The sequence below is a fragment of the Hipposideros armiger genome, unplaced genomic scaffold (assembly GCF_001890085.2).
Source record: "Hipposideros armiger isolate ML-2016 unplaced genomic scaffold, ASM189008v1 scaffold_695, whole genome shotgun sequence".
Taxonomy (NCBI): Eukaryota; Metazoa; Chordata; class Mammalia; order Chiroptera; family Hipposideridae; genus Hipposideros; species Hipposideros armiger.
Window position 1 is genome coordinate 458,690 of NW_017732045.1, and position 22,827 is coordinate 481,516.

General features: G+C 43.9%; 1 protein-coding gene across 1 annotated transcript; it reads left to right on the forward strand.

Annotated features, from left to right (window-relative positions):
• Window positions 1-3,056: 3,056 nt before the first annotated feature.
• On the forward strand, window positions 3,057-11,422 carry ATP5PO (ATP synthase peripheral stalk subunit OSCP). Its single transcript, XM_019626960.1, has 7 exons — window positions 3,057-3,161; window positions 4,395-4,445; window positions 5,421-5,531; window positions 7,791-7,920; window positions 8,641-8,753; window positions 10,858-10,944; window positions 11,243-11,422. The coding sequence occupies exons 1-7, from the start codon at window positions 3,126-3,128 to the stop codon at window positions 11,354-11,356; spliced, it is 642 nt and encodes a 213-aa protein (XP_019482505.1). The 5' UTR covers window positions 3,057-3,125; the 3' UTR covers window positions 11,357-11,422.
• Window positions 11,423-22,827: the final 11,405 nt, after the last annotated feature.

Here is a 22,827-nt window from a genome sequence, read left to right on the forward strand (position 1 = left end):
CTGTTCCCCTCCCCCCAATTCCTCAATTAAAAAAAAAGAAAAAAAAAAACAAGAACCAGTCAGAAATAAAAGATACAATAATGGAAATGAAGAATATATTACAGGAAATCAACAATAGATTAGATGAAGCAGAGAATCCAAATAGCGATGTAAAAGATAAGGTAGCAGAAAACACCCAACCAGAACAGAAAAAAGAATCCAAAAATTTGAGGAGAGTTTAAAGGGCCTCCAGGACAATATCAAATGTACCAACATTTGCATTATAGGGGTACCATAAGGAGAATAAAGAGAGCAAGGAATCGAAAACCTATTTGAAGAAATAATGACAGAAAACTTCTCTAACCTGGTGAAGGAAATAGACATACAAGCCCAAGAAGTGCAGAAAGTCCCAAACAAGATGAACCCAAAGAGGCCAACACTGAGACACATCATAATTAAAATGCCAAAGGTCAACGACAAAGAGAATCTTAAAAGCAGCAAGAGAACACCAGTTAGTTACCTACAAGGGAACCCCCATAAGACTGGCAGCTGATTTCTCAACAGAAACTTTGCAGTCCAGAAGGGATTGGCAAGAAATATTCCAAATGATGAAAAGCAACGACCTACAACCAAGATTACTCTACCCAGCAAAGCTATCATTTAGAATTGAAGGGCAGATAAGGAGCTTCCAAGACAAGAAAAAGCTGAAGGAGTTCGTCACCACTAAACTAGTATTCCAAGGAATCTTAGAGGGACTTCTTTAAGATGGGAGGGGGGTTAAGGATGGGTGAAGGGGGAAGAGATTCAAAAGTACAAATTGGTTGTTACACAGTAGTCATGGGGACGTAGGGTATAGTATAAGAAATATAGTCAATAATATTGTAATAAGTAGGTATGGTGCCAGATAAGTGCTAGACCTACCAGGGTGATAGATGGGAATGGGATTGGGGGTAGGGTGAAAAAGGTGAAGGTACTAAGAAATACAAATTGGTAGTTAATACAGTATGGGAATATAATCAACAATGTTGTAAAGATCATGTAAGGTGCCTGATGGGCACTGGACTTATCAGGGGGATCACTTCATACACTGTGTCCAATGCACTATACACCTGAAGCTGAAGTAGAGTAATATTGTCAACTATAACTAAATATATATGTTTATAAATATAAATATATAACTAAATATATATATAGTCATGGGATGTGGAGTACAACACAGTGAAGATAGTCAATGGTATTGTAACAGCTATATAAGATATCAGAGTGGTAGTAAATTAAGGGGGAGGGTTATCACTTTATGAGGGGTTTAAATGTCTAACTATCACGTTGCTTTGTACACCTGAAACTAAAAAAAAATAAAGTGTGGAGGCTTTGCTAGAAATAAATTATAGAGATTTATTCAAGGGTCTTAGAGTTTGCAAACTGGAAATACCACTAGGCAAAAACCCAGAAGTGTTCCAAAGAAGAGAGAAATGTTAAAAAGAATTATCAGTCCTGCATTGTTAGCCCTAGGATTGGTCCAGGATGATTATCAGTCAGATGGCAGTCAGTCAGGATGATGGATGCCAGATGGTCCAGAAAATGGGCACCAGGAAATATGGCCACATCCAGTGGTCTGGATAATAGATATCAGGTGGATGTATATGTGAACCCGTTTAGGGTTAATTTGAATTCTATCTGGAGGTCCAGGTGCATATCCAATCATTGACACAAGACTGGAAAGTTTTAAAAAATGTAAGTTCCCAGGCTAGTTAGCACATGAATGGGGTCTTTCCTCAGGCCTTAACCTTCATAATGTTAACCGTTGTAGCAGTTTCTGACCCCATTTTATATGTTCCCTATCTTCACTCTTTTCTCAATATTTATAAAAATTATATATAACTTGGAAATATGCTTATAATGTATTGTAAGTATGTATTCACAAACCATATATAATTTGTATCTTTTTTCTCTTGTATTAGGTAAAAGGCAACATATTAAATTATACACAGATTGTGAATCTGTATAGTCATATGTAATAAAAACAAACATGAAATAAAGAACTAAGATTATTGAGTTCCATTCTGTCAGGCAATTCTAAATACATATATATTAACCTTTTATTTTTCCTATCAACCTATAAGGCAGGTACTATTATGTATAATACCCATTTTATAGATAAGAAAAACCTGAGGCTCAGAGAAGTTATATAATTGGGCCAAGGTCACTGAAAGGACTGGTATTCAAGCCTGGGCAGTTCTGGCTACTGCCTGAAAAAATATTGACAACAGCTGCCTCTGGGTGGTCGAAAAAAGGGGAATTATATTCCTTCTATTTTCTGCATTTTTACAAGTTTTTTGTAAAGATGAGAAAACGGCACTGTAAAAGGCTGAATTAATGAATTATTCTGTGTTCCTGTAATAGATCTGAGCAGAAAAAAACTTTTTAATTGTCCACAGGACTCCATTATTGCAGCCCGGGAAGTCAACCCCTTGTTCTGTCAGCCAATTCTATTCCATACAAAAGAGAAAATTAGGATAAGCTCCATTTAGGGATTAATAGGTTGAAAATAGGTTGCTTTTATGAATGCTGAGAAATTGGCAAAGGCTAGTGTTGGGTTCTAGGGTTCAATGTCACACTCAAACACCAGTCCTATAGATAATTGCTGCACTCAGGTGAGAAAGGGATGGGGGCGAGGAGCAATGAAGGGGCAGTCATGTCCCAGGTACTGGGTACGTGGTGTCCGCTGCTGGAGCTGTAAGGTTCGTTTGTTTAATATGTGCTTGCTATATTAGCTTAGTTGGAAGAAGGGGGTCAAGATGCTAATAATGCCAGTAATGAATGTGAAATGGAACAAATGCCACTGTATTTGCCTAAATGGAAATCTTGAGACTAGGGACAATAAATCCATTCTACAGTAAAGACCACTTAGTCAATTACTCAAGAATTTCATTTTCAGGTACGCAGCCCACGAGCCCCACCCTAGCCCTTTAGTTTATCACCCGCTTCTAAGGACTACAACTCCCAGCGTAAGGGAGGTCTGTGCGCATGCGGTGTGATGACCTACGCCTACATTTCCCAGCGGGCTGAACGACTACGCTGACGCACGCGTGCGCCCTTGCGTCTTTCTTCCAACTCGGGTTTGACCTACAGCCGCCCGGGAGAAGATGGCAGCCCCAGCCGTGTCCGGCCTCTCCCGGCAGGTGAGAGAATGGAGGTCCTGAAAGCCATCGGGAGGATCTCTCCTGGGGTGATCCATACCAGACCCCTAGAGCAACAGTGCGAGGCTACAGCTGGGGGAGCGTGGCCGCCGTTCAGGGTCATGGGGCCCAGCTAGTGGGGGCGACGCCAGGAGGCTCGGGCGGCCCTGCCTGCCCACTCCCGGACGTCCACGGGCCAGTGGGCACGGGGCTGCGCGTGCCTGCCCTTGGTGTCCTCTGAGCACAGCTCCGAGAACCTGCAGGCTTGAGGGTCACAGGCGATAGCGGCCCCGGCTTCCCTGGACCGGCCCACACCGGATCGTCCTCCTTTGTCGTTGTCATCAAACCTGTCAGGGGTCACTAGGAATGCTAAAGAATATTTGTAAAGCACGTCTCACATTTTTATAAGAGAAATGAGGCAACAAAGTTTAAATGAGTCGTCCTTGGCTGCTCAGCCAGTAAGGGGTAGAACTGAGTTTCGAACGCACAGAGTCACACAGAAGATGGAGTTGGAAAGGAAATTTGTGCTCTTTATACTGCATATTAATACGATGCTTTACATATCATGACCTCTAACAGATTACGTAGCGTTTCCACGGTGTTAAAAAGTCTTAATCCTCACAACCAGTTTTGCTATAGTACACTGCAGAGCTGGGGTTATTTGAAGGTGACCTGTGCCTTTGCAGGTGCTTTTTAAACTACGGATTCCAACTCTTGTTCCTAGATAGACAAGATACTGTCTCTCAGAACTGGGGCCTGTTCTCACTTTAAACAATGCTGCAGCGCTCAAGGGTTAATCTTTATTTGCAGATAGCATTTGGATACTAACAAGATATAGCTCCTGGAAATCATGACTGGAATCCTCCCACTTTTTATTAAAATCCAGCTTAAGGGTCGTGATATAAATGCCAAAAATCTTGTTAAAAATTTTTAAATAGGCATTTCATCAAAATGAGCATTTTCTCTCATACTGGTGAGCTAGCTTCAACCTGTTCATAGCATACTAGGAAGTTAGTGGGAAGTCGATTTCCCAGGCAACTTGGGGTGATAATCAGCGGGGAAATGTACTCCCAAGTAATACAGGACGGCTTTCCCTCATATAATCTATGTGATGATACAAGGAAACATAAGAAACTAACCATTTACAATAAAAGTGAAATTGAAAATTTCTTGTTACTGGTTTAAGTGAAGAAATCCTTCAAGTAATCTTGATCTACTTTCCTTTATTTTTTAAAGGTGCGATGCTTCAGTACATCAGTGGTCAGGCCATTTGCCAAGCTCGTGAGGGTAGGTCAACGTATTCTTTTGTAATTGGAAAGCAGATGAAAGTGTGTGAGTCCAACAGCAGTACAGCTAGGGCATGGACTTTTGTGTAGTTACCTAAACTTTTTCTGCACAATTTGTGTGTGGTTCCCAGAATGTGATGCGGTGGGGTGTAGGGAATAAAATAATGTTGAATGCCTGCTGTGCGACAGGCCCATACATAACCTTTAAATATGAGAATTTCTTAAAACCCCATAATGGTGATGGGAAGTAGCTAGTTTCCCCAGTTTACAAAAGAAGCTGAGACTGGGGAAAATTTGCCCGATGCTGCTCAGCTTAGAGCTGGGCTAGAACTAAGTCTTTCTCAGTCAAAGCCTAAGCATTCCACTACAGCCATACAGCGCCACTCAGCATATGCAGTCATGCATTGGTGGTAGTGTGTAGAAAAAGGCCTGTAGTTGATTGTGAAAAATAATTCAAGCATCAGGCACTTGGTAAATTGCTAAAGGGCTCCTCTAAACTGGATATTGATGAGGAGGCTCTAAGGGAAATTTGGAGTATTACTATGAAATGTATAAAAGTATGCTTGTATATTGTTTCATGAATGCCTATTTTCCTGGCTCTAACATGTTTAAAAACCTCCCAGACTTGGAACTGAATAGTATTGCATTCAAAGGAAGCATAAGCTTATCTCAAAATTAATGTCATTGAATTATAGGTAGTTAGAGCTGAAAGGGACATTAGACATCAGTTTCCTAAGGCCCTTGATGAGGAATTGGAAGCTCAAAGATTGAGTGACCTGGCCAAGGAAATAGTTCTTAATTTGTTTGAGAATTGCTGTTCAAGGTAGCTCTTTGATGACATATTTAAACTATTTCTGTGTTATAAAAGATGTATGTTTTTAAATTGTAAATATTTATTTCTCCTTTTGACAGTATACTATGATCTTAACTGATATTCCTTTTCCCTTCCTCCCCTACCCCACCCTTTTCTTTAAAGCCACCTGTTCAGATATATGGTGTTGAAGGTCGCTATGCCACTGCTCTGTATTCTGCTGCATCTAAACAGAATAAACTGGAACAAGTAGAAAAGGAATTGTTGAGAGTAGCAGTAAGTAACTTTCCTTATTAAGTTCCTTTTTTATATTATTTTCTTTTAGTTATTTTGATCATGCATCCCTAATGAGATATGTCCTCAGAGAAAAAGAACATCAGAAGAAAAAAAATTTATTTTCTATAATCATGTTGATAGTAATCATACTGGGTATTCTGAATCTATTGAATAATAGGTACAAACAGATAACATATAAGAATATTAATATTAGGAACCAAGATTTCAGGCTAAGAGAAGAAATAGAAATATGAAATGGTAATTTAAGAAAAATTGCCTTTTCAAAAGAGAGTTAAAAAGTCACCATTGAAAATCTATGCTTGTATTCCAGGTAGTTCCAAAATAGTCTTTAGAATTTAGAATGATTTTGTCTTACTGGGAATTGATTTTCCTTAGGAAGCCTGTCCTTGGTTTTCATTACTTTATTCCCCAGATGTGAGGGCGAATGCCTGAGCAGTGATGGGCAGCAGAATTAGTAAAGATGTACTTGTATGCGTTCCACACTGAGGACAGACTCACGAAGACAGATGGGGAGGCTGCAAGCGAGCGTTCCGGGTTTTTTTAACGTGAAAAAGAGTAAATGAACTGATTTAACAAAAGCCCATACTATAACTTAAATAGGAGAATCTCTGCTGTGATGTCCACTGAATTTCCGGTTCACAAGTTTCTGCACATTTTCTGGCCTCCCCGCCCCCCCCACCTGCTGGCTGCCGCCTCTGGCAATAAGTTCTGCATTGAAGGAGAGGGAAACACAGACTAGTACCTACTCTCTCCAGAGAAAGTTGTGCTGTTTTTTGAGTTTATGTTTTAAGAATTTCTTGTATTTTTTTAATCCACATATTTCTAAGGAATACTCTTAAATCTTACCATTTGAGGGGAAAAAGCCTCATAGACTAGTTGTATAGAGTAGTACTCACATGTTTTGTTCATCTTTACTTTGAGTTTTTATTGGAACTTCTGTCCTAATAGGCAGTCATTTTAACTGACAGTTTCTTCCTTTACCCAGTTAGCTCTGCAGATAATACTAACAGCTAATGCTGTTTAACAGCTAATGCTGTTCTGTTTGGTGTGATCAGCCCTTACCATCGTCACAGAGCCAACAGCCTTACTGTTGGAGACACTTGGGGGTGGAGGTTGCGGGGAGGGGGCGGTGTAGCAAGAGCAGACAGGATCTCACACAGGCATTTTGGAAGGTGTCAATTGTTGCCCACTACTTGTCCTTTGAGCCCATTTTAAACCTGAACAGTGGTGTTCACAATGGAGAGAATGACCTGGGTTGTGGACATTAGAATGGGGTTTGACTAACACCTGGAAGTCAGTTAAGATGTGGAGACAGAAAACAGGCAAGTTACCTTAAAACTCTGTATACATAAAAATTTGCAATTTTTTGGCCCCTAGAGGAAAGTGTGATGCTACACAGGTGTTACTAACTGTCCATTGGGTAACCCAAACTCCAGAATGCTGGTAATTTGTATAAGCCAGCATTTTAGGGGGAAAAAATGTTTTTGCTATGGGGCCATTCAAGTTGCAGTTTTTGCATAAATGGCAGTGCATGACAAGCAGCCTGGATCAGAGACAGTCGAGGCCAGGAGCCTGGGAGAAGCTGCTAACAGAGGAACGGAAAGGCCAATAGCTGTAACTGAAAGATGCCCACATGCAGACAGCCCTTGGCTCATTGGAACTCTGGCCTGATGGCTAAGGGGCACAAAGTGCTGGAAACTGCCCTGAATCGCTGAATCCAGATAGTGCAATTTAGCAAATTGCGGACAAAGTGAAAACTCTTGGCTCATTGCAGTCCTCTTCCTTGTCCACTCTCCCTCCCAGACTGACTGAGGCTGCTCTGGAAACACCAGAGCTCTCGCAGGTTTGGGTTGGTTCTCCAGAGCTATGGACGAGCCAGGTCAGAATCAGGATCAGCCTGAGACGGAGAGGCTCTCAGACCGGGGGATGGCAAGGAGCCTCCTCTGCAGCCACAGCACCTTTTTAGGTCTGCACTTGAGTGTGGCATCACTAGCATCTTCTTAGTAGGTGAAGAACTAGAGTAGTGCACATTGCTTCAAAAATTATTGTATCCTGTGCAAAATCATGGTGGGGTGTATTCTTAAAGGTAGAGGAAATTATTTGATTGTCAACTTCTTCATTTGTGCTTTCAGAGCTAATTTAATTTATGAAATATGTGATTCATAAGAAAGTATGTGTATGGCCACTAGGATCGTTTATACTCTAAAGAGTTGAAGAGATTTTTTTTGGCATTTTTAGCAAATCTTGAAGGAACCCAAAATGGCTGCTTCAATTATGAATCCCTATGTAAAGCGTTCTATTAAAGTGAAAAGCCTAAATGACATGACCGCAAAAGAGAAGTTTTCTCCCCTCACGTCCAACCTGATCAGTAAGTATTGGATCTTTTTCACTGAAATCTGAAAACGTTGCTACTAGGAGTGTGGTCCGTGGACCAGGAGTGTCGGCATCACTGCCTTTCGGCAGTGAGGGCTCTCAGGCCCACCCCGGCCGGCTCAGTCCGAACCCGCGCCTTCCCTCGCTGTCCACGTGAACTGTTTGTGCATTAAAGTGTGAGGAGCACTGTCTAAAGATCCTAAGATGTAAGAAGGTCTGGTCCCATGGTCGGGAGTTTCCATCCATGGAGGTGACCAATGGGATTCATACCAAGAAAATGGTTTGTAGCCAGTGGCTGTCCCTCTGTCCTTGAAGACATTCGCATTCTTTGGTGCACTTGGATTGCTTTTCAAACCCCATGGTCAACTCAGAACACAAGTTCCAAAAAAAAGGTCTTCATGTCATCATTTTTTAATATAGCTCATGTGTTAATTTGGGAATTTGTAGCCTAACACTGGCATCTGTGACATAAAGATGAAAATCAGATTGCAAGCTGTGATCGAGCATCTTGCAGATCTGTGTGAGACACACCCCCTTACTAGTTTAATGCTTGTTGGCGCAGTCTTTTTAAAAAAAAACAACAAAAAAACATTGAATATACTTTTTAAATAACAAGTTGCATCTTCTCCTGAATATAGAAAATTAAGTTTTCTTTTGAGGTGAATATACTACCCCAGGGAGAACCCATTTTAAGTGAAACACCTTCATTTCCCAGATTTGCTTGCTGAAAATGGTCGCCTGAACAACACCCCTGGGGTCATTTCTGCCTTTTCTACCATCATGAGTGTGCATCGTGGGGAAGTACCTTGCTCAGTGACCACTGCTTCTGTAAGTAAAGGGTTGTGACTGCTGCACTGGCCTTGGCATGTTATGCATCCCGTTTTGCAGGGGGGGAAAACAGGCTAAAATGAAGAAATTGGGAAAGGGGTCTTGTCACTTGTCACTTGTCACTTTGTTCTTATACCAGCTTCTGGGAACTTCCACTCTGGAAGGGCCAGTGTGTATCTTATCAGTGCTTCCCTTACCAGTGATTTTTCATAAGCACTGTAGATTGGGTCAAAATGTGTTAGGAAATAGTGGTTTATGTTCCATTACAGCATCGAGTTATTTTGTAAAGACCATATTTTTTAATAGTTGACTGAAACTAGAGTTTCCAACCTTGGGTGGCAGTGAATGGGGAAGGGTAGGGCGGTAGGTCCTTTGATCTTGTTGACTTGCTGAAGTGGGTTATGATGATAGCCACCATTTGTTGAAACCTACTATGTGCTGGGTACTTTGTAATTTATTATTTAATATGAGAGGCCCATGTGAAGTATAATTATACTACAGATGAGGAAATATGCCCAGGGAAATTAAGTTGCTTGCCCTAGGACACAAAAGGTGAACCAGGATTTGAACAGAGGCCCCTCTCAGCAGTCCATGTTCATCAAGCTACACTCCCTCCCCGGAATTAATTTTCTTCTTAAACGTTTTCTTCCTACTATAGTTCTGTCAATTTAGGAAACCGGTCTGCGGGGCCCTAGGTATCAGCAGAGCAAGGTGGGTTTACTTGGGCTCTGCAGCACCTGACCTCATGGAGAGTGACATTTCTAGTTCAAAAAAGACACTACCCCTCTGGAAGAGCACAATTTGAAAGCGACATTTTAGCACGTACCTCACGGACAGTTCTCCCAGCTCAGGTGTTCACAGTGCCCACTGTGATGACAGCCCGGGCAGTCACACTGCCCTTAGCAAGTGCCAGTACAGGTCGTTCTTCAGTGATTACAAGGACGAGGTTTTTTAAAGGTTGATGATTTTTGTAAAAGCTTTTTAGAACCAATACTAATGCTTTTGATGTTGAAACTACTCGGTAAATGAGTTGCCACTGTTTAAAAAAAAAATTATACCTTTGATTGGTGGCTAAGGTCATAGACTTTAGAAATAGATTGATTTCAAATGTTGGCGCTAGTCCTCACTTGCTCGTGGGACCTTCGGTGGGTTTCTTAACCACTCTGAACCTCAGTTGTCCCATATGTAAAACGGGCATAATAACTGCTGGCCTCCCAGGGTTGTCCAGATTAAAGGAGAGGTGGGTGCAGAAGGCCTGGCATAGACAGGTGCCTGGCCCTCAGGGAGCGTCTAAATGGAAGGTGGGCAGGTAGAGTTCTCTAACCTCAGAGTCCCAGTAAATAATGTTTTGAGTGAACACCGACAGACTTTTACCACCCCTACTCTCCAAAAGATATTGTTAGATTTTTGCAAAGATGTAAAGGGTTTTTTGTTACCTTTGGACTCTTGGATGCGTGGGTAGGGAGGTAGAATTTGTGAGAGGTAAAAGGCCTTCAGCAGTCTTTCCATTGTCGCCTAACCAGGAGTAAGAGTTGGGGTTGGGGTTGGAGTAAGAGGAGTCTGGATGTTGGGGTGCTTGCTCAGTATGAACAGGTACAGAGCGGTGCAGACTTCAGGAGCCAGCCAGCTGCCCAAGCCCCCTCGGGGAGTTGTACTGAGTGGGGTGGCATGCCAGAGCTCCTGGTAACCATGGATCTTAAAGATCCTAGAACCCAGGTTAAACCGCAGCTTATCGTCCAAGGAAATAATGGGCTTAAGCGGTGCCCACAGGGGCTGCACAGAGCAGAGGCCTGCATCCGCGGGCATTATAAATGTCAGAACTGCTTCCCTCAACCATGTCTAAGCTCTGCCAGGACATGGAGCAGAGACGGGAGGGAGGGGTGTTGGTGGGCAGTAAGTGAGCCGCCAGGGTGCGCCCCCCAGGTGTCGTGTGAGGCCCTGATGAGTGACATGCAGTCACCCCGGTGGGTCTGCAGGTGTTTAACAGGACTTGGTGAGGCCTGTCTTGGTGGTGTGTGCCTGGGTATTTTTCCATTCCCTTTAAGATAGGAAGTTTCTGTTTTGCTTTATCTCAATTTAAAAGATGGTTTTGTCCCTGTTTTAGCCTTTAGATGATGCCACTCTTTCTGAATTAAAAACGGTGCTGAACAGCTTCCTGAGTAAAAATCAGATACTGAAATTGGAAGTTAAGGTAAGTTTTTAATTGTGTATGGTATGTTTCCTCAGCTTAATTTGACACTTAAAATGGCTATAAATAGTGAAAACTTAGTTCCGATTACCCACTAATTTACCTATGGTAGAAATTTTATATTCTTAGTTTAAATGATTACTGATTCCATTTACAATTTGACTTCTGCCTTTTTATAGATGTAATTATAATGTCTTAAGCTTATGTAGCCCATAGACTTTTCAAAGCACTTTTTCATCTTTCCATTGAATTAGTGAAATGTCAATGTGTTTTCATATATCCAACCTATTTTCTTTCCTAGACTGATCCGTCAATCATGGGTGGAATGATTGTCCGCATTGGAGAGAAATATGTTGATATGTCTGCAAAAACCAAGATTCAGAAGCTGAGCAGGGTTATGCGGGAGGTTTTCTGAAAGTTGGTTTTCCGTCAGGGAAAATTCTTAAACTTGGAGCAACAATAAAATGCTTCCTAAACAGAACATACTGTGTTTACTGCCTTTTAAAGTGGAAGTACAGAGAGCCTTATTTTTACTTAAAAAAGTCTTTCTTTCAGTATCCTCCTAGTTTAAAGACTAAAGGCCCTTTGGCTGGAGAATCTAATTTTTGTAGATTATTCTTAGAAATTTGTGAAAGCTTGTGTTTGTTCCGAAAAATTGTTAACATTTATTGAGGCCTCATTTTATGCCAGGGACTATTAAGTACTTAATGTATCTAACCTCATTTCCTTGGCCTCTATACCCAGAGTCTGGGGAGGGGCTGACATGCAGGGGGAGTTAAGGTACCAGCGAACCTGGCCCGCTGTTGTCCTCTTAGAGTTTCAACTGTCGGCGCCCATCTCTAGTCAGAGATACTGGAAGTGGTTCTCTGAGCCCCAGAACCCGTGCTGGTCAGACATCGGCAGCTGCTCCACGCCCGCAGCTTCGTGCTGCCGACTGCCACCATGCCTGGGCCAACCCCAATGGCCGTACTCTACGGTCCGGGGTCAGCCAGGTGTATTGGGTCTGCTTAAAGTGCTGAAGACGGCTGGTGTTTGCTCATCTGATTATTCTAACAGGTTCTTCCGTCACGTGCTTTTTTACTTGTTTTGAGCCCAAAGTGATTTGTCTTACAATCCAGCCCTCCATATTATCCTATTAAGAATAAAGGCAGTAATGTTTTTTATAAATGCTTTCAGAGAGATTCTGGCCAAAAAAGATGTCTCCTTTCTAGAGTCTAGAAAGTAAAAGCAGTTATTGTGCTAACAGACATCCATCCCCTCAGCCCCCCTGAGGGCAGAGGCCCAGGTCCGAGCCGCGCACTCAGCAAGGGGAGGCGGCACAGCCGCAGGCTGCTCACCAGCTGCCGCAGCCCCCGTGAGTGTCTTCTGACCCAGAGAGCGGCCGGGAAGGAATGTCAGCCCAGAACAAAATCAGGATTTTCTCCCCCACTGGGAGCAGCTATTCCAGGGGGAGGTGCCCTGATTGCTAGAAGTCACTGCCCTTTGGCTGAAGTGCCCGTTGATCCCACCAATTAAGGCCTTTTCCAGCAGCCAGCAGGCTGGGGCAACAGATGGGCGTATAGCAGGAGCCAAACACAGGAAGGAACCTTTTTGCTTCTCTGATAATTACAGTTACCCTGAAATTGCCTAAAAGGTTCCTCAGACTTACCTGGCACACACATGGCCACTGCACTGCAGCTTATAAAATCTATATCCCGACTGGACTAGAACCTTCACGGCCACAGTGAATGTCACTTCACTTGGATAGTAACCTCCCAGATTAGTGACCTACTGGAGAGAAAGAACCACTCTACAAAATTCATTCAACAAGCTTAGAGTACCTATTACAAGCCAGGCACTGCAATTTTCACTGTCTTCACCACCAGAAAGCTCCATCCGTAGGAGGATGTGTGACATGCCATCTGCAGGTAGTCTCCTGATGTAGATTTTGGCAGCTCTGCGCTCTGCTGGGACAGTTAAGCGTGGTGGTTAACGCATCTTAGAGCCATCCAGAGGGTGCACGTGCAAGCCCCTACTCCTCCAGCCTGCGAAGCATCCCAACCCCAAGCCTGGGTTTCATTCCCTGTAAGTGGAAGCAACAATGCCCAGAGTAGCTGTGAGTGAAGCAAGATTCCGAAGAGCCTAGTACAGGGCCTCGCAGATGTAAAGCTGTCTACATGGTATTGGCTACTGGCTCGATGACCTCGAACTTCTCTGGGCCATCTGACCCCAAAGACTGAATGATTAAACACAGCAGCTGACACGAAAACAGAGTCCATCTGTGTAGCCTGCTTGCCAAAATCGCTTGCCTTCCGGGGCTTGTTCAGAACTGGCCCCTAGTAGGTCATTAGGACGACTCCTCCATCAGCCCCCCGGGAAAACTTTCCTAGTAAAATGCCCTTCCTGATGTGACACCTAATCGTAGGATGCTCTGCAGCTTTCAAGGCCTGTTCATGTGTATCTTACTGCAGCATCATAACAACCTTGTGATACAGGTGGGGCAGACATCACCCACTTCACAAGTGGAAGAGGGTGAGGGCCCCTCGGGATTTACTCAGGATCACATGCTTGGACAGCAGGTGGGTCAGTCCCAGAACCCCGGTCTTTCCCCATTTTGTGCTTTTTCCCCCATGTCACTGACCACGCCCTGGCACGTGATCTCCCCATCACTGGAGCCAACTAAAATTAAGCAAACTAATGTTAGGTGAGTCGCTGTGCCTCTTCTCACTTTGTCCCCAAGATCTTCCCAATTCACCAATTCACCCATTAACTCAGGTCAGCTCTTCCCTACGTTTGCCCTCCTTTAGGCCTTTAGAGGAAATAGAGTTCCCCAGGCAACATCGCAGCGCGTATTCCTTGATCACCCTTCAAGTGTTTGGGCAGCAAATTGATTCCCTTCCCAGAGCTAACCCTGGGTGGGCAGAGGCAGGACGACTGCAGCTGAGAAGTCCTGCAGGACAATGAGTGACCCAGGGCTACTCACTGCGCCCTAGTGCTGGGACCAGTGTGCTCCCCATCTGGCATGGCATTGCCCTTCTGGTTGGCACGCTTGTCTGAAAATACTGGCTTTCTCCTGGCAAACCAGCTACATAGTCACCTAACATGACAACTGACAGAGACACCACTTAGGGGCCTCTTGGTACTTTTCCCAAGAGCCAGGAGTGCCCAGACTGTTGCTTGGCCCCAGTATCCACTCACCTAACTTTTAGCTGAGCATGGGACCACCCAGCTACAGAATGCATGTACCAGCCTCCCTTGCAGTACCTGACCGTGGACCAAAGTGCCAGCAGACGGGAGAAGAGAGGAAACGGTGCGTAGGCCTTCCTGAATGGACCTCACAAGGAGCAGGTGAACAGTCCTCTCCGTCGGTCCCCTCTCCCTCTGGCTGGATGCAAGCGAGATGGTGGGAGCCGGAGCAGCCACACTCCTAGGTAAAACCAAGCGACCCAAGGGCACAGCCACTGTCAGGCCTGACCGCAGACCTCTGGGCTGTTAATATGAGGGAGAAATAAACCCCTTTCGACGAAGCCATGGGATGCTGGGTCTGTACGTCTTGGCAGCTGAGTCTATAACCTAACCAACACTCTGGGTTCCCCAAGACTCATCTGCCTTCTTCCCATCTCGCCTCCTGACTTCAGTGAGGCCAACGCTGCGCTCAACCAGGCATCACACACTGTAAATCCCAGTGACACCACCAGCTTCTAAGACACGTGTCAGCTGATGGACCAGTTATCTTTGGGGGAACCTTTTGCTGTAATACTTACTGCCCAAATCCTCCAGAATCAAACTCAACAAGCTTCCTGTTGATTAAGCACATATAATAATGGGGAGAAATGATAAAATGCTTCAAAAAGCACCTTACGTGGTCATCAGAGATTAACCCAGAAATCTATGTATGATAATATTCTTCACAGCACTTTTGTACCAGTGTGAAATTTTAAAGCAATCAAAACATGTAACCATTGAGGATTGTTTAGGTAAATTAGGGTGAACTAGGATACATTCAGACAATGGGATACTATGCAGTCTTTAAAAATCAAGCTGTGGGAAAATTAGATATAGATGATCTAGATTAGAGAGAAAGGTATTTAAAATAAAGCAATCAAAATATGTGAAATGATTTATATAAATTATATAATTGAACAGTGCCTTCATATGGAAGTGCTCAATGAATATTAACTATTAAGTAGTACAATAGCATCCAAACTGTACGCGCATGTGCACACACACACACACACACAAATGCACAGAAAAATTACAGGAATGACATTCATCAAAATGTTAACATTTATTTTTGTGTGGAAGAATATCTCCATTAAGTGATTTTTATTTCCTTTGTATTTTTCTGTGCTTACTGAATTTTCTGTATTAACAAGTATTGCTTCTGTAAATAGAAGGAAAACAATAAATGTTCTAGAATAAAATATTGCCTCGATTATGCTGGCTATTAAATTTGCTTAAATATAATAGGTATTATTCAACAGGCTTTATACCAGTGACTGCTTCCACCCACCACACTGTGCCAGGGGCACCTCGTCTATCTCAGAGAAAACTAGGCGTAATTTGGGAAAGCACTGTTTTGAATGACATTTAATTTATTTTTAAAACTTAAAAAAGAAAACAACCATGAAAAGGGCATAAGATTTTTAATGTTTATCAAAAATAGGGCATACTGGTTGAGAAAAGGCAAAGATATGCTGATTTAGGGTCAATTTTTTTTAATACAATTCAACTAGTGTCCAAGCCAACCAGAGAATTTCAAGGACTTGGTTGTATTTAGATAAATCGGTGATGAAATAAAGAGGAATTACCTTAAACCCAGAACAGAAGAGAATGCTATATAAATTGTCCACAAAAACTGAGGTAACAATAATACTCAGTGTTGGGTTTGCTGATGGTGCCCAGAGTTAAAAGCCAAGGCTCTAAACTTGTGGAGTTGTTTGTGTTGGAATTTCCTTCGTGGAAAGCCAGAATAACCCTTCTGAATGTCTTTGTAAGACAATCCTAGCTTTCTGCTTTCCCCTCACTGCCCCTGGCACAACACAGAACTTCTCAAATTCTCAGAAGTACTTGGAACAGGTGCTAACGTTTGTCTGAAGGAGGCACAGCAGAGTTGAAAGGGTTGTTGGTTTAGTTTGGTTGGTTTTTTAAGTTTATTTTTGCATAATTTTCCTTCCACAACTACAGCCTTATCTGTGGGAGAAGGAAACACACAGGAAGAGATGCCATTTGCAGGGCTGTTGGTTTCCTGTCGGCTCCGAAAGGGGGTGGGGCAGAAAGAACCCAAAATAATCCACTGTAACAGGGTTGGATTCTTTCATTTTATTCATGAGCTATGTGAATTTAAACCGCACGGGTCAAAATGACCGAAGAGTTGTTTGGAAGAGATTGTTCTTTTTAGTTTAAGATATACAGGAATAGCAGTCTGAACTGATGTCACTACTGGTTTAAAAAAAAGACAAAAAAGAAAATAAAAAACCACAGTTACCATAATCTGAATTGGTAAAATTTAACATTTCATATGTAATAAGGTGCCAAAGAAACACTCAAACAGCAAAACTAACCTCAACTTATTTTAAACAAAAAAAAGAAGCCTAATGTTTGGGCCTCGCTTCAAATACATAATTCTACAATTTGTAATAGTGCCTAGTAATTTTTAGAATTCCATTGACATTATATATCAGACAAGATAGTCTCCCTTTTATGGAAAATTAAACAGTACCGTTATTTGGCAACAGAAGTATATTACAATCAACAGGCCATCCATTGGAGGGGAGGTGGGGACAGCTTCGTCGGACCCCTGGGCAGGACTGTGAGGGGAGCAATAGACCACCAGCACTGTGACCCATTTGTCACTGGAAACACAAGGGACTGATGTCAGGATTGATACATCCTTTTCCAAACAGACAAAGGCTAACGGGAGTGGCTTGTACCGCTGCTGGGGAGTAGCCCCATGTTCTTCTATCTTTTCTTGTCCCCAGGCTCTTGGGGACCAATCAGGGCCCAGGGGGCAGCTGACTGGCTGACTGGTTCCCACTCAACCCTATAGCTACCCCAGCGAAGAGAGCAGAATGCTAAGAAAGAAGGGCCCAGCCTATTCTGGGGGTTGGGGGGCGGGGGGTGGACCAGAGCTTGTCTAGTCCTGCTGGCTGGACTGAGATGGCTTTCCCAGGCTTTGCTTGAACAGGGAGGTCTCTAAACGGCTACATCTTTGGGGATAAAGTCAGCTACAGCCACATGGACAGTTCCGCAAGGTGATTTGCAGGTTATTTGTATGATAACAGATTCCAGGAAGCTTCTGGGAATCACAGCTCCCCACACCCCTGAAGTCCAGGAAGTTGTTTGGACCCCCCGCATTCGCCAATTTCAGGCGCATCAAAAAGGGACTTCCACTGTTGGTTGGCAGCATTCCAAAGCACACAACTTCTAGGGAGACATGTCGGAAACCTAATGCTCACTCTCCCTATATGTTCTTTCAAGTCATCAGCCCTAAACTTTCCACAAACAGTGACATCCATATGCAATGCCCCCATCTCAGTAGGAACTGGCTATTTTCACCAATGCCTCATTTCCTGCCTGCTAGGAGAGGCTGGACCCCTAGGTTGCCACCCTCTGAAACCAGACTTCCAAACGCATCTCTCAGGGGTTTAGACATTGAGTTTCATGAGGTTTTGCCTTCCATTCCTCCCTAGGTGGTCTGCAGGGACAGACATTTCTGGTGGCCAAGCACAGGTCTGCGACCCAGAAACAGTCTGGACTTCTGACCCTTTGCAGGAACGGGGAAAGGGGAGGGGAGGGGGCCTGTTGCCCCTGGCGTCTCCATCAGGGACCCGGGCACCCAGGAGGCTGCTCTGTGCCGAAGACAGTAAAGATGCCCCAGGAAATGTCACTGAAAATGCCACCACCAAAGGGATGCACTGATCTACCCAGAAAGAGAACAGTAAAGGGTGACCCAGAAGTCAGATTACTTAAGCATTTCCTACTTCTGGAATAGGTTTTTAAATCTTTTTCTATAGTTTTATGCACTTAAATTAGATACCTAAATACTCTCATATACATACAGAAAAATAATCTCTCAATGACAAATCACATTTTACAGTAACAAGTTAAATATTTTTGACTACAGAATCTGTTAGTTTTCGCAACATTGAACAGCACAGCCTCTTACATACCAGATATACATTTAGTCATGGACATTCCCATAAACATACAGCAGAGATTTCATCACAAACTGTTTAAAGAGAACAACTTTTTCACTTGATGTAGTGGAATTTTGTATTTTTCTTAGCTGGAAACTGCATTAAAGGCAGGAAACCAGGAGCTGAGGGCTGATGATCCCATATGGGACAGTCTTGTTGCAGACGTCGCATCCGTATACATGTATTTACATATATGGTGACCACCTATAGGTGTGAGGGTCCAAAGCTAATGTAGGTAAGGCAATACAGCATGAATTATATGATTGCCAACTCCTCTATCTCCGCAGGGCTAAGAAGGGGGAGGACGAAGGGGCCAGGAAGGTGCAGACTTCAGCTGGCTGGGGCCTCAGAGGACAGGATCTGATAGTTGGTTTCACTGTTCCAAGACACTTGGGCTATTGGCAATGTCTGTTTTAAATGCACGTGGAAAGATAAATATCACTACCAAAGATCTTCCTGGACTATCTGCTTTCCGACCCAGTGAACATTTAGCAGATGACATTTTGAGGATGTCGATTTGTAAAATGTACATCAAAATGTTTGTTCATGAAAACGAATGCTGACAATATGCATTAAATGCCTCTAGAGAACGCTTTCTGAACTTTCAGTTGCTTAAAAGATTCATTACACGTAGAAACAAAGCTACAATTTGCTATTTCGTTCAAACTGACACAAATCCATAGATGAATTTGCCATTTCTGTTCAGCTTCCCATCGATGTCTTGACTTAACAAACTTTATAATCCCAGAGAGAATCAAGAGACATAGACAGGGTTATTGCTCTGTGGGTGTAGAAATGAGACTGAGCTGCAAAGAACAAGAAGAACCACAAAGGTTTTGGAGCGTCCAGCCCAGTTCAAGAAAAAGCTTGTGAAAGAAAGCAACAACGAGCACATGGCAGAACCATGACCATCCACCTCCAAGAGCTGTGGTCTTCTAGAACATGAGGCTACTCACACAGTGGGCTCTTTTCCTCTCTCCTGACATCACCTTACTCAAAAGCCATAACTGGGATCCTATGGGGAGAGCCCAGCTGAGAAGTCGCTGCCTCTCAGAAGCAGGTGCCCCAGATGTCTGGGGACCATTGGGCCCAGCCAGGGCAGGGAGTCAGCTGCCTCCAAGCACTGTCTCTCTCTGGGGAGTGGCAATGGAGGAACCAGTGTCCAGGCCCTGGGGAAGGGGCACGGAACACATCCCCCACCCTCCCTGTTACCCGGATGGTCACTTTGAAGGCAGAGGCTGGAAAAGCCTGTCTGTCCTACCAGGAAAGGGGACGAAAGCCTCCAGTGGGTGACTAAAGACTAAAAGGAAGGGTTTTGTTTCAAATTAATGAGTTAACTGGTGAAAGCTCAAAGGCCTCTTGGCGCCTTCTGGCGCGACCTGGACTGGGAGCCCAGAGACCGGGCAGATAGCTCCCTCTCCCGCCTCCAGGCGCATCTGCCAACGAGGGGCTTGGGTCTTGTCCCCTCTGGTTAGTGCAGACCATTTGTGCTCTTATGAAATAAAAGCAGACATTCTGAAAAGTATATAAGCCCGGCTCTCCATAGCCTGCCAGGGAGACTTTACAAAGTAAGAAGACTAAGAAGTAAGTAAGACTTACTTACTTTGGACAAAGTAAGAAGTCAATGAAGCCCCACTTGCTTCAAGAATCAACTGAAAATACAGTGTATTCAGGGCCGGCTCCGTGGGTGTATGGCCTGCGCAGGCACATGGGACCATGTGCTTAGAAGGGCCCACGCTTGGTTTAATTCTCTGCTGTCACCACCTTGAAATGCTCAATAATTCTGCACTCAGCCAACAAATTATTTTGTAGCAGGTCCTGAGAGGGAATATGGGAAGTTCAGACCAATCTGTTTCCCTGTTCAGGTCACATATCTGTCCATTTTCCCTGGTGCCCACGTAAACACACGCACACTCACTCACACACACACACACACACACACACACGCACACTCACACACACACACACATCTTCCGGTGAGCTTCTGCATCCCCCAACAGCAACTCACATCTGAAATTCCAGAAGTCAAAGTCTCCCAGTAGGGACTCTGTTATCCAGCCCACATAGAGGGGACCTGACTTCTAGAACCCTGTTGGGAAGCTAGAGCCAACTCCAGCTGCCCCGCCTGGAGATCAGCCCAGCAGTGGGGAACACCTTCAACTTACACCTGAGGCCCTGGCTGGGCTGGATCTCAGGGGCTCTCAACAAATCAGATGCAGAAAAGGTGGGAAGGCTGAGGGCCCTGGTGAAGCCCCAACGCCAACAGCAGGGAAGGGCGAAGTGTCACTAGGTACCCCAGGAATGCTGGCTTCGAGTCCTATGGCCACCACTAACTTCCTCCCCTCTCCTGCCTTCAGTCTCAGGCCACTAGCAAGTTGGATCTGTGATTTACCCAAGAGCAGTGCCCTGGAGCTGCGGTAGGTGGAGCCAGCAGCCTGGAATCTGCCTGCCAGCCGGACCTACAAATTTCCAACAGGGAGCCTGCCCCCTTGTGGTGTCAATGGGTAGAAAGGCAGCTGCTGAAAAACCACTACCACCCTTCCTCTGGATTCTGTGTCACCCCCTTTGCCCTAGGCCCCCGTTCTGTTTAGATACAGAAACAAGAGAAAACAAGGGATTTGAGTACAAGAGGAGAAATGCAAAGGAACATAGGTTTAGAAACACAGCCGCACAGGAATTTTTTTAATGATAAAAGTACAAAACCAGGGTTCCTAGAAGAAGAATGTGCATTCCTACCATTGCATAAAAAGAAAGCCTGGTTACTAGTTAATGCTCCGTAAATATCAGAGAAACCCTCAAGTTTTTCAAGGCTGGCCAAATAAGCCCACTTCTAAACAGTTTTACTTGGTGGGCTTTGAATACTAAAATAGTCACACTATTCAGATGATATTAACAACATAGGCTGGTATAGAAAGTAGAGCAGAATCCTATTAAAAACAGAAACACGGCAACCACACATAGTGTCGAAAAAATTATCATGTGGGTATTTACCTGGTTCCCCAAAGCCAGAGTAAAGAGGGAGGAACTGATTGAATCTGCATGTCACTGAAATCATTATTTGGAGGTGGAGATGAATCTTTACAAGGTGTTGGGTGTTATTTCCATGACTTAAAATTAGATCTACAATTAGGCCATGAATGCCACAGAGGCAGGTCTCTCCTCATCACCTCTCATCCCGGTGGCCCAGGATGGGGACTCCTTGGATGAACTATTAGCATTATTGACCAGGTTAGGAGGAGATCACAACCCAGAGATAAGACTTTCCAATGTGTTGGCATCTGGGTTTTAATGCTCCCGAGATAAAGAGCTGTTAGATGTTTTCTCTCCTTCAAGTGAGATGTTTTCCATGTTTATCAGGAGTCGATTCTGGCTCCTAAAGATACCAGGTTATATACTTTAGTCAAGCCTAATGACTTACAAATATATCCTGGATCTGATACAATGTGGTAGTTCTAGAACTTTCCTTTCCTCTAGTTCAAATAGACATTCCAACTCTATTTAGACAATACTAAGTGGCCCCACACAACATGGCTTGGGGCACTGCCAGGTGAGTCTTGAGTTTTGGCAGCTGAACTGAGCCTTTCCCAGGAGTAAGGAGAAGCCCCACAGGTATTTCAGCACCCAGGGTGCAAAGAGAAAAGGTGTTGCTTTTACCAAATACCTCTCAGGGCGCCTCAGGCCACAGGGTCCAAGGGCCTCACGGAGTCACGGGTTTCTGGTGCTGCCGATTATGCTTCTGCCTGGTAGGCGCTAACACTCCTATACCTACCATACAGGCCCGTTTATTTTCATGGTCTCACTTTCTGGCATAGGAGGCTCTCCACTTGTAAAACAAGCACATCGGAGCAAGCTGACCCACTGCTACCCTCACACTCCCCTCAAGTCTGAAATGACCCTGCTCCCTCTAAAGCATGCAGCTGGCCATTCCAACGTGCTAGTGTCTGCTGTAAAGTTCATCTTCAGTCCCAAAAGAGAAGGGAGCCAAAAATATAAAATAATAAAAAGGAAAGAAAAACGTACTTGCTGTTTCCAATGGAAATTCCTAAAATTGCTACATACCCAAAACAAATTTTCTTCTTGAATCAAAAAGGTCCAACCAACCAGAAAAAAACTATCTGGAGTAGGCATAAAGAAGTCTTCTCCTCACACAAGGTATTGGCAAGCTCTAAAATATACTCCAAGATCTCCACCATTCAAATAAAACCAGGAGTACCTTATCCATTCTCCTGTTCTCCAGCCCCTTCAGGTTCTAAGACGCCCCCACTCTGTACGGTCAGTGCTTTATGCTTGCCCCAGTCAGCTGCTGGAGAGATAGCCAACCTGCCCAGCCTTGGACAACAGACCTGTAATTGTCCTTCCCTGGTGGCCCCAGCACCTAATCTCCCTGACCTAACCTCACTCCCATCCCAGAGGACACCTGGGGTTTGGGTACCAGGTCACCAAGACAAGACACAATGCAAGTAGTCAATTTATCCATTTTTCTGATGGGAAAATAAGAAATTAAATCCAGTACTACTCAACCAGATAAAAGTTACTTTCCCATACTTACCGTATTTCCCCATGTATAAGATGCACCCTTTTTCGAAAAATTTGGGGTCTAAAAACTGGGTGCATCTTATACAGTGATTGTAGTTTTTTTACTTGCATTTCCCGCAAGTGATGGGGAGTTGTATGAATTTTATGATGAATAAAACTTGAGTTCAATAAC